At 46.3% G+C, this 12767-nt stretch overlaps 1 protein-coding gene across 12 annotated transcripts in view; it reads right to left on the reverse strand.

Moving 5' to 3' along the window:
* Positions 1–12767, reverse strand: part of LOC147026554 (leucine-rich repeat and calponin homology domain-containing protein 1-like) — a 295928-nt gene that overhangs the window by 77030 nt on the left and 206131 nt on the right. For all 12 annotated transcript variants that reach the window (XR_015058390.1, XM_085882064.1, XM_085882060.1 and 9 more), the window contains one exon: positions 5493–5637. Coding sequence is in view for 11 of the 12 variants with exons in the window: in XM_085882064.1 (XP_085738190.1) it covers positions 5493–5637 (145 nt within the window). In the remaining variant the exon portion in view is untranslated. The remainder of the gene's footprint in view (positions 1–5492; positions 5638–12767) is intronic.

Raw genomic sequence — 12767 nt, forward strand, 5'->3', positions numbered from 1 at the left:
ATCGGCCCATGTTCTGCGTCTCACCCCGCAGCTCTTTCATTTCTTCCCTCATGTTTGCTTCCATTCCGTTTATTTGCTTGTTCATGTCTTTCATTTCGTTTTTCATATTCGTATCCATCTTTTGTGTATTCGCATCCATCGTCGTTTTCACTTCATTCATTTGCTTGTTCATGTCTTTCATTTCGTTTTTCATTGCCGCCAGCATGGCGCATAGCTGGGCCATGTCGGGTGCGCTTGAGTGAGCCGTTTCGGCAGGGGTTGGGGAAGGGTTTTGGTGGAGAGGGGGGGGGGAGGTGTCATACACCGCGGCCGCTGCCGCACCCATTTCGGGCTCTGGGTTCAGTTGGGCGAGTCCGTGTTCCTGCACAATCAACATTTCCTGCACGGGGATTCCATCCTGGACCATGGATCCTACACATTCTACATCCATTTCTAATACCCCCGGCTCCCGCTCGCCTTGAGACGCCATCTTGCTTCTCGTGAAGGGTTAATTTCGCTCGCTCGTAATTTGGAGGGAATCGGGGGTCGCTTCTCTCACCCCTGGACCGATTCCCGTGAATTTAGCCGGAGACAGGAGAGCCCGTTTTCCTGTTCTCCGATACCAGTGCCGCGAGGAGGGCGATGAACTTGTATCGCACGACCTGACACCAGTGTTGCGGTATTTCGCGCCCGCCGGCGTGCTGACGGCCACGTAACTCGAATCGCGGCACGTCGCCCACCGGACGGACAATCCAGTCGTGACCCTCTCGGACTAACGCCGGGAACCAGTCACGGGTGGACCTTTCGGTCTCACCGCGATCGAGCCAATCAGCCCCCGCGTGGGATAGGGTTGCTCGCCAAATTCGACCTACCTAAGTACCCACGCGGAGGGTAGACCGGGCGATCGCACCTCGCCGCAGGTCGACTTCGGACACGGGCCACTTAAGCGACCCGTTCCGTACTATCAGAATAACCGAGCGGTGTTATCGTCGACCTCGACGGTTCGATTAATTATCGGGCGTATTCAGCCCACTACCAACCCTTTACGTGAAGCAAGATGAGGATTCAATGAAGGAAATGACGAAGCGAAGCGGGAAACAGTTCAACACAAAGCACATTTATTCGTGACGAACGGAAAGCACACATTCAATTCCACCAAAAGCACACAGAAAAGACACAATGCAATTTACACAAAAAGCAAATGTAAAAGCGAAAACACAATGCAGAGCTAATACCGACTACCGAGCACACGGCAACACTTATACAATTCTACTTCACAGACGGCGCCGACAACACATACCCAAAACCAAGGAAAGAATACCCTCAAGGATGAGGCGGGCCTGAGGCCGAGACCGGGTCGGCCTACCCGTCTGGTGATGAGACGCGGAGCGGCGATGGTGCCTCAACTCCGCGGGCCTCGCGGACAGTGTCTGGTAGGGGGTGGGAAAGGGGCCCCCTTGGTCGCACTATCTCAGCGCGGGGGGAAACAGGAGGGGGTTGCTGATGCTCGGGGTATAGAGGATTTTTATTATCCCGCGACGAGCGTCTCCACCTCGGCCAGGTCGCGCTGTCGGCCTCCCTGGGGTGCAGCTCCCTGCACGACGCGAGCACCCCCTCGTCTGCCCTCGCCGCCTCTCCACAGCTCCGTCCCCTCCGTTCCGACTCCAACGCACACGACGACCAGCTCCTTCTTGCCAACTCCACCGCCCGCGAAGTCTTAACTCTCTGTTCCCGACTCTCCTACTCACTGGACTGACGAACACGGTCGCTACTATAAGCCCCGTGGCTTCGCCTTTGACCCCCTCCCTTCGACCTTTCACCTCGCTCCCCATTGGCCCGAGAAAAAGTGGGCGTGAATGCTTTTTGATCCGTTTTTGAAGCACAAAATCCGTGATGTTGTACACGCTGTTCGGCGCGCGCCCTGCACGAGTCCAACACCGGTACCCACAGGCGGCGCAAGAACGGTGGCGATGCGACGGTTGCGAGGTGTGACGTGAAGGTCGTGGCGGTTGTGGTGAAGCGGCGTTGTGGTTGGTGGTTGATGTTGTGGTTGTGGTGGTAATCATGGCGGTTGGTCCAAAATAAAGATAGCAAAAGAAAAACGGCTATCCTGAAGAGTCGCAGCACGCATAAATGACATGTATTCCCACTAGACAACGGGTTTGGGCCTAACTACACATGTACTTACCGAGATACCTCACCTAAGGGACCTGAATGGTGGTTTGCGAATTTGGTAACCACAACAATATATATATATATATATATATATATATATATATATATATATATATATATATATATATATATATATATATATATATATATATATATATATATATATTGTTGCGAATTCGCGCCCGCCGGCGTGCAAACGGCCAAGTGACTCGAATCGCGGCACGTCGCCCACCGGACGGACAATTCTGTCGTGACCCTCTCGGACTAACGCCGGGAGCTAGTCACGGGTGGGCCTTTCGGCCTCACCACGATCGTGCCAATCGGCCACCCGCGTGGGATAGGGTTGTTCGCCAAACTCGACCTACCTAAGTACCCACGTGGATGGTAGACCAGGCGATCGCACCTCGCCGCAGGTCGACTCCGGACACGGGCCGCTTAAGCAATCCGTTCCGTGCTATCGGGATAACCGAGCGGTGTTATCGTCGGCCTCGATGGCTCCGATTAATTATCGGGCGTATTAAGCCCACGACGAACCCGTTACGTGAAGCAAGATGGAGATTCAATTAAAGAAAAGACGAAGCGAAACGGGAAAACAGTTCAACATAATGCACATTTATTTCGCGGCACACGTAGAGCACACATATACAGCCAAACAGAATGCACATATATCAAATGCTATAAAAGAAACAATGACGCAGAGATACTACCGACTAAGACCGACACACGGCAACACTTAAACAGTTTTACTTCACCAGACTGGAGCCGACACACATTTACTCAAAAGCAAAGGAAACAAGCCACCCTCATAGGCAAGGGGGCAGACGGGCCCGTAGGCCAATGTGTGCGCGGGAACTGAAGGAGCGGTCAGGTCCGTGAGACCGGGGGGGGTCCTACCCGCGTCCTCGTGACGAGCCGCAAATGTGGCTGCGCGGCGGTGCCCCGACTTCGTGCTCCTTCGCGGGTTTCGTTGGCACCGCTTGGAGTGGGGTGGGAACGGGGCCCCCTTTTCGCACTATCTCAGCGTGGGGGAAAAGGGGGGGGGGAATTGTTGATGCCCTGGGGGAAGGAGAATGGTTAGCTGGCTTGGATCCCGTGACGAGCGATCCCACCGCGACCTCGTCGCCGACTTCCCTGCCTCGGACCCGAGCTCCTTGGACTCTTCCCCCAATTCTCCTCAGCCGACTGCAGAAAACCACCTTGACGCCTTCGCCTCCCGACTCCACTCCGCTCTTCAACCCGACTTGACTGACTCCGTCTCCCGACTCCACTCTCTGCCACCAAAACTGACTCTCCGCGCAACAACTCTTTATTCGCCTCGCGCTCGCAGTTTTATAGGCCGGCAGGAGAAAACAATATGCAAATTTCCGGATCAGGATGACCTCGGGGGCGGGGCCACGCTCGCCCATTGGACGAAGGAAAAGGGGCGTGAATCTCCCCTGATCCTAGAATTTGCATATCTTGATTCCACACAGATACGCCTGGAGGCGGGGCCAAGCCGCCCCGCGCTTCCTGATTGGACGGATCAGAAGTGGGCGTGTAGCATTCCTGATCCGAATTCTCCTCGGAAAGGCCGCTATTTGCAGTCGCAGCTCGGCGCGTATCTTGTACGAGCCCAGGACAGCCCGACGCTCGGTGCTCACAGGTGGTGCGGGAATAGCCGCAGAAGGAGAGAGGTGAAGGTGGTGGAGGGTTTCTGGCGGTGGCCGATGGCCATGGTGCCGTTTGGAATGGTGGTGATGCGATTTTTGCGGGAGCAAGTTGTGAAGGTAAAGGTCATGGCTGTTGGCGTTGTTATTGTTGTCTGACAGTTGGAGCGTGGTTGGTTCAAAATAAAGATAGAACAGAAAAACGGCCATCTCAAAGCATCGCAGCCTGAATGAATCACATTTATTCCCTCTAAACAACTGGTTTGGGGCTAACTACACATGTACTCAGAGATATCTCACCTACGGGACCTGAATGGTGGTTTGCGAATTTCCACAACCGTAACAATATGTACACAAAGAAAATATATTATATATATATATATATATGTATATATATATATATATATATATATATATAAAAATTAAAATATCAATATAAATATACATCTAAAAAATAGATATTTCCCTTCAGTTATATTCATATTTATCATCATCATGTACCATGCCATATACACAGCATTGGTGCTGTCAAAGCAGTTAAGAGGCTACAATCCTGGTCAGGTCACCACTCCGGCTCAGGAAGTCAAGATGGGAATTTGGCCATGGTGTTGGCGATAACTCGCCTCCTCTTCATGAAGGAGATCGTGGGAGCTTTAACGTCCACCAACTCATGCCGGCAGAGGAGACACCAAATTTAATGCCCATCATAAGGACGGCACACACATTGATGAATTACCCTGCCTGTGAAACACCATTGACGATTCATCCTGGGATGACAGTTTAAAGGTAGGCCAAGATTTAAACCCAGACTCAACAGCTAAGAGGCAAGGGTGCACATCTCTCGGCCATCCTACCAGCCCTGGGTTACATTATAAGGCAATTTCCAAAGAAAGTCTTGCTTAAAACACCAAACCACATGACAACTACAATGTTGTGCAACTAATAATATTTCAGAAAAGTAACCCTGGAAGCATCTGACGTTTAAATGCAGCGAAACAAGAAATTTCAATTTTTACAGTGACCGAAAAAGAAAAAAATTCTTACGTTTAGCTTGTGTATACAAAGGGGTCTGGACAAATTGGGAAAAGGACAGGCAAGGTGGGGGTAGGGTTTGAGGAAGGGGAGGATGACAGGGAAGATAAATTGGAAGAGGGTTTGGAGTGGATAAGAAGGGAAAAGGGGAATGAGAATGTGAGGTAGAAGAGGAAACCAGGGGATAAAAATGTGAATTTTTTTTGCATATGTAATTTGTATACAGCCCATAAAACTTGCCTTATGAAATGGTGCAGTCAAATCCAAGTTCCAACTGCCTTAATGTTTACATAGCAAACACATCAAAACACTGCATGTTTTTTTTTTCCACGTTTGACATCGATTCAGCATCAAGGTGTCACGTGGTGCCTATGTTCTGCAATTTTAATAGGTTGCTCCAAGATTTATGAAATGGCAGACACATAGGACAAACCTCTCAGCTCTTTGATGACCTTGTATTCTAAGCACTCACTTACACCGACCAAAGCTTCAAAATCCAAATTTCTAGAATCTATTCATCATATCGAGTTGCAGGAATCCAAATTTCAATCTTCATCCCACTCTCCAGCTTTCAAGGTTCTGCCTCTCCACCCAACCTAACCCTTACCGCCCCACCCCCCCCCACCCCACCTCCTTATGTGACCTGTCAGCATCACCCACCTGATGTTAAGGTAAAACAGCGCATGCAAGGCATGAATAGAAGGTGGCACACTGCGGATTGCATTGTGGTAAAGCTGCAGGCTCTCCAGGGCTACCAGTTGGCACAGCTCAATGGGTATCTCCCCCAAGCGGTTCTTTGAAAGGTCTGCAATGAAAGTGATTGCACAAACTCAAATCCAACAGGAGGAATGAAAGACCATTAACAGACATCAAGGTAAAAGCTAAACATGGTGAGGAAAAAATCAAAATCAATAATATGCAAAACGAGAAAGCATCTCAAAATCCAAAGCTTGTCCATTTTCCGCTTTGTACTCAAACTAAACTTAATAAAAACAACAGTTAAAAAACAAAGAAATGTAAATTTTATTAACTAGTGTTCTCCATGTTCTCATTTTGAAGGTTTGTTGAAAATTTGACAAAAGCTCAAATAGTAACGAGAACAGCATTCTTCGACATTGCAACGTCGACCAATATGCCTCCACCCATATCATTATACATACTTGTACCAAGTTTCATTTAAATCCCTTCAGCTGTTCTCAAGTATCACATTTTTATCTGACGTGACATCTGACTTTTGACCTCTTGATGCAAAAATCCAATCAGTTCATCTTCGCATCATTGTACATACCTGTACAAAGTTTAACTTGGATACCTTCAGCTGTTCTTAAGTTATTGCGGCAACGAAAACCTATGACGGACGCATGGACGGACAACCCAAAAACATAAATGTGGACACAAAGCACTCGATTTACACAATCATACAAAAATGGACACTTATTTAACTGACAAAATTCCCCCATCATAAGCAACATACTGATGAACAGCCAAAAATATTTTCCAGCAACACCCCTTTCATCAAGGATGGTCAAGAATGATTTACACGTATGAAGCCGCTTGGTACAAGCCGAGCACAAGCACCAAGTGCATCATATTTCACTTTAAACATAATTGGACAGACAGTCAGGCGTTTATTTGAATCAGCAGCCATTCCTCATTAAGAGTCAGTAAATGAAACTGCCAGATGCCTTGTTTGGCACAAATTTCAAAGCCCAAGTTCCTGTGCCTCATAAAAGCGCACGTGGTTCTGCCATCTGCTCCTATTCAACAGCAATCTCGCCATGCCCATCTGCTGTTCCCCGAGTTACGGTGAGAGCTCGGAATCTCTCGAGGGTGCGGTGCTCAGGCTGAGTGAGCATCAGTCAACAGCCAGCCTGGTATTGCAGCTCAGAACAACTGCTGTGAGATTCAACATGTGGTGACAACTGCATATTGAGAGCACAAGTTAAGAAAACTGTTTTCCAAGCACAATGAAAACCAACTGAGCTACGATGGGAAATACCCTATTCTGGCAAAGTGATCTGGCATCCCATTGTATTATCTCACTTCCTGGCTATGACCAAAAAAAATGTATTGGATTTCATGGAGGTTGAAGATATCTTAACAAAGGGGAAAAATAACATTGATGGAGGACAACTGAGTGGGAACCGAATCCCTTTTATGGCCACCCCACTTGTCAACATTCATGAACACACATATTATACAAACATTTCAATGAGGAAAAGAAGAGTTTATAACATCTAAAAAAGATAGAAAGAAAAAAGGATGGATAGAAAGAAAGAAGAAAGAAAGAAAGAAAGAAAGAAAGACCCCTGGCTGATGGTTTTCTTCAACATGATCAGCAAAAAAAATTAAATAAAATAAAGAGAAAGAGGGTTAAAGGCTTCAAAACAAAAGCATTGTGTGAATTTGCTGCAAGCAAAATCCTCTTGAGGAAGATAAGTCATTCGAACTCCTGGGTCTCACTATCAGCCATGATCTTTCTTGGGCAAACCACATTTCAAGGAGGAGGAGGAGATTTGGACCAGACTCTGTGCAGAGCGTTGGTGCTGCCTAACCAGTCTCCTTGGCTATTGGGCGCAATCCTGGACAGGTTGCCACTCCGACACATTGTACCAGCATTCTGGCACTCATTTTGCCGACCTCGGAAGGATGACAGGCCGAGTAAACCCCACCTGGTATTGATTAAACAGCTGAGCGGGATTTGAACTCAGGACCCTTGGATCCAAAGCTCACCACCCTAACCATTAAGGCAACACCAGACATACACCAGGCATACCACATTTCAAGCTTTGTCGTCTCCAAAGCCAGCCATCTGGGCATCCTCAATCATACAAAGTCCTTCCTTGGCAATCAACTCCTATCCACCAACAAGGCTTTCATCCAAAGCTTGATGGAGCACTGCTCTCCTCTTTGGGCTGGCCCCAAACATGGCTCAGCTTGACACCATGGAAACAAAGGCCTTCAAGATTATTGCAATCTCTCACGATGAAGCTGAGTCTCTGCGCCCATCACCTCGCCATTGCAGACAGGGTGGTGGTCTGTCTTCTACAGTCTCCTTTATGGTGTTGCACCCTCTGCCCTTTCCGTGCTTTGTACCCCCCGCCCACCGTCTTCCCAGGTTTCTGCAGGGCTCACATGGTCCCCCATTAACCCCTTTCTGGTGAAACTACCTAAATCCAGAATCACTGCTCACTTCCACCCATTGGTTCGTTTTTTCCCCACCTATGGAACCAACTTCCACATCCTCTTCAATCTCATTCTTCCCTCCAGGTCTTCACGACAGCTGTTCACCACCATCTCAGATCGTCCTCAATCCTAAACCATGATCTTTTCTACCCTCGTTAACCCCACACCTCAATCTCTCTTCCTTCCATTTTTCCATCCTTGCAGTTTCCTTCTGTATCTATCTTGTCCACCCCATGCATGTGTTTTGCATCCTGTTTTTGTCTGTTACATCCTGATCCGTTCAGTGTACTAGCTCTTCCAAAAGCCTCGACTTTGTATATCAAAAAAAAAAAATAAAAAAAAAACCCAACTGGAAAGTTCGAATTAAGTGAGTGTCCAATAAAGAAAAACATTTAAAATTAAAAGTTTCCAGTTGTCCCCATTGTTGTTGCTGTGACTTTTTCCTTAATGTATTAATCAACCCCCTTCCTCTACACTCTCCTCCCTATCAACAGACACCGTTTTTTTTTTATCTCCACCACCGAAGGTGGAAGGTGGTTACGTTTTCACCCTGGTGTCTGTTTGTTTGTGTGCAGGATATCTCAAAAGGTTGTGGACGGATTCCGATGAAATTTGGGAGACAGGTTGGGTGACAAAGACGAACAGATTAGATTTTGGGGAAGATCCGGATACTAGAATTTTTGAAGTGATTCTTCACCAGAGAGATCAGGCCAAAAACGACATATAGCACGATATTTCAAAAAGTTGGACAGATTTGGACGAAACATGGTGGACAAGTTGGGTTTGTGACAAGGAAGAATTGATATAATTTTGGTGGAGATACGAGTCTGGATCCAAATTTTTTTTTTTAAAGTGATTCTTCAACATTGAGAGATGGGGCTAAACCGATACATAGCATGATATTTCAAAAAGTTATTGGCCTCAATATGTTCCACTGGATCAGGCATTGAGTAGCGGAGGTATGCGCTCTACTGAGTGCCCTTCTAGTTACATTATGCCATTCCTCACATCAATTGCTGAACAATAATGGCTATTCCTAATGCACCAAATTAACATTTAAAGGATAATGTTATAAAATGGTACCGGTTCTACAATGTCCTCCACTTAACTTTGTTTTAATAAAAGAACCAGACTCAGTAGTGCAACGGTTAAAGGCTTAGAGCGTCCACTCTGAATCTGGAGGGTCGGTGTGCAAATCCCAGCCAATTGATGTGAAAGACTATAAAAATGGTATGTGCTGCTTCCGAGGTTGGTGCTCAACATTTAAAACAAACAACATAGGAATAATAGTGTGGGATTTTATTGACATATGGTCTCTTCCATAAAAGTTCCTTGTAAGGGAACTCTTATTATTATTATTATTATTATTACTCGTGCGGGCCCGTAGGTGCGTGCCCGTACGTGCAAAAAAAAAAAACGAACAAAAAAGGAACAATTGTGACGTCATTCGTGAAGTCATAGCACCGCGTCCTCTTATTGGTTGACAGATAAATGGCCGCAACTTGGGAACCGCTTGTCCGATTAACATCAAACCTTCAAAAGGCACATCCTCGGGTCCCCAGCAATATTCCTGGCAAGTCTCAATCAGATCGGAGTAGTGGTTGTCGAGAAACGGCGGTCGCAGACACACATACACAGAGATTGCTGGAATTATAGATAGATTATTATAACCATAATAACACTTGTGATCGATTGAGCGATACATTTTCTGATTGTCCGGACAATCTTTTTGAAGAATGGAGCTGGGCTCCATTCTTCAAAAAGTTTTAACCTTTTCATCACAGAACCTCTCCAACTGGCAGGTCCATGGCCACAGCTGTGTTCATACAATCAATCAATCCAGTAACACCAACTTGCTTTCTTGCTCTGCAGCTATACCATATACATTTCGTTTTACCTTCCTTGATAAAGGGTTTCATGCATCATCATATACTGTATTAGCAATCCTCATTGGACACTCCTTTATAATCACAATAAATTTACTACAGTAAATCATGCACACCTTACAAAAATACAAGTGCCATACATGACTACTCAGTATGTCCATTTTGCTCATCACTGAATCGAGCTGTTATTCAATGACAAATTGTCATCTATATATTAATACTGAAGGACCAATTTTGTGCTCCTCCTCGCGGTCGCGTCACGTTTTTCTTGGTACTGTGACCTGGACTGAAAGAAACTTCGTACCTGTAAGATTGCATCGCACATCGTGGCAATAGTCAAACTTCAACTCTGAAGCAGAATAAACACTTCGTTTTACATGGCGACGTGTGACGTCACCGCTGAGAGGCATCAGGACGTCATGACATAATCGGTCATTCGCTCACGTAATTACGTCTGTCGTCGACAGACCGTTACCGCTGAGAGGTGTAATTCCACTCCTCGAAAATAGCGTCTGCAATGTAAAACCCTCTTCTGCACATGCTGACTACCTCAGAATGTGAATTTCACACAAAAAAATGTAACAAGAAACATTGTATCTTCTCTATATTAATACTGAAGGACCAATTTTGTGCTCCTCCTCGCGGTCGCGTCACGTTTTTCTCGGTACTGTGACCTGGACTGAAAGAGACTTCGTACCTGTAAGAGTGCATAGCACATAGTGGCAAGAGTCAACTTTCAACTCTGAAGCAGAATAAACACTTTTCGTTGAGACTGAGGCGAGGAGTGAAGAGGCGGGGGCAGGGAGTGAAGAGGTGGGGGTGGGGAATGAAGAGACGGGGTGGGGAATGAAGAGACGGGGGCGAGGAGTGAAGAGGCGGGGGCAGGGGATGAAGAAACGGGGGCAGGGAGTGAAGAGGCGGGGGTGGGGAATGAAGAGACGGGGGCGAGGAGTGAAGAGGCGGGGGCAGGGGATGAAGAAACGGGGGCAGGGAGTGAAGAGGCGGGGGTGGGGAATGAAGAGACGGGGGCGAGGAGTGAAGAGGCGGGGGCAAGGTAAGCAAATTGAAAGCGGGAGATGGGGGGAAATGGGGCGAGGGATGAGTGGGATGGGGTGAATTAGGCGCGGTTGAGTGTGAGGGGGTGGACAGGGGGCAGAGGCCCAGGGGCAAGTGGGGCGGGGAATCAAGAGACGGGGAGTGAAGAGGCGGTGGCGGGGCTGGGTAATTAAATTTTTGGGCGGGGGTAAGAAAATTGAAGGCGGGGGTGGGAGGCGGGGGAAAGCGGCAGGGGCGGGGGATGAGTAGGAGGGGGCAAGCACGCCCTGTCCAGTCCATGTCCCTCGAGTGTGGGTGAGCTGGTGAGGGTGGTTGAATGAATGGAAATCGTCTGACGGGGTTTCGGCTAGTTTTAATGGATACTCCACTTGCTTCACTGACCCCCAATACTCACCCAAAAAATTTCAAATGTATTTATTTGAATGCTTAGCTTCATCAATAAATATTTTACAATTAATGTATTTATTCCATTTGGTCTCGTTTTGTCACCTTTAAGAACAGGTTTTTCTTTTGTTCTTAATCTGCTAACTGTAGCTCACCGTTGGATGTCTGACTAACAGCTTTAATCTATTTATACATTCTGTGCTGTTGGTGGTGGTGGTGGTTGTCCTGATTATGCAGCATGGAATAGCTTTTGGAAATGTCACTGTCGACCAAAAAAGGCATTCATACAATGTCATGTGGAATAGAAAAATCACACCCGTGTCTGAAGGAAGCGGGTCAGTTTGGCAGTTTTAATATGAAATAGGCAAAGCCGAGAATCAAATGAAACCCATCAGAATTACCCTTTACAACCATTTAGAATTAAACACGGTGTGTTAGAAAGGTTCCTCTTCTCTATTTTGACAAGCAGATGGAAGGAAGGGCATAGCCAAATATTGAAGTAGCTTCACCACTTAAAATCATCTGCTTGATCAAATAAGTGAAATTTATCATCAATATCAATTCTTAATAAACTAGAAGGGCACTCAGTAAAGCGCATACCCCCGTCACGCAATGCCCGATCCACGAGAACATACCGGGTCCAATACATTTTTGAAATATGCTATACAGTACTATATAGTTTTTGGCCCTCTCGCTCAATGGCGAAGAATCACTTTAAAAATTAATAAATAATTATTGTATCCGGATCCGAAATTGGATCTTCACTAAAATCGAATAAATTTGTCATGATCACACACCCAACGTGTCGACCAAGTTTCATCCGAATCCGTCCACAACTTTTTGAGATATCTTGCTGCAGTATATATCGTTTTTGGCCCTATCTCTCAATGGTGAAGAATCACTTAAAAATTTCGAGTAGTTGGATCCAGATCCTGATCTTCACCAAAATCTAATCAGTTTGTTCTCGTCACACTGAACCTGCCCACTAAATTTCATCCGGATCCGTCCACAACTTTTTGAGATATCGTGCACACAAACAAACAAACAAGTCGTCGTCATGCAGAACATGATACTTGCAAAAATCATAAAGCAAATTTGACCTCAAAAATAATTGGTGGTTGAATTCAATCACAAAATATGCAACTCCACTTCAAATTTCAAGTCAATCAGATGAAAATTGACAATTTTAGAAATTTGGCCTATGTTGACATTTTGGTCTACTAGTATGTGCCCGTAAAAAAATAAATAAATATTCAAACCGCGAGCAACAAACAACAACCACACAGGCCGTTTCTTCGCTCTCGTGTGCCCGTACATGCGTGGCCCAGAAGTTCGCATATTATTCGCAGTTACGATTATTCGCAATTTAGTTTTAATGCCCAAATATTCAATTAGCGCCAACGTATTTTGCCTTTTCGCAATG

The sequence above is a fragment of the Eptatretus burgeri genome, chromosome 5, assembly GCF_056783735.1.
Source record: "Eptatretus burgeri isolate ZD-2024b chromosome 5, Ebu_testis_v1, whole genome shotgun sequence".
Classification (NCBI taxonomy): Eukaryota; Metazoa; Chordata; class Myxini; order Myxiniformes; family Myxinidae; genus Eptatretus; species Eptatretus burgeri.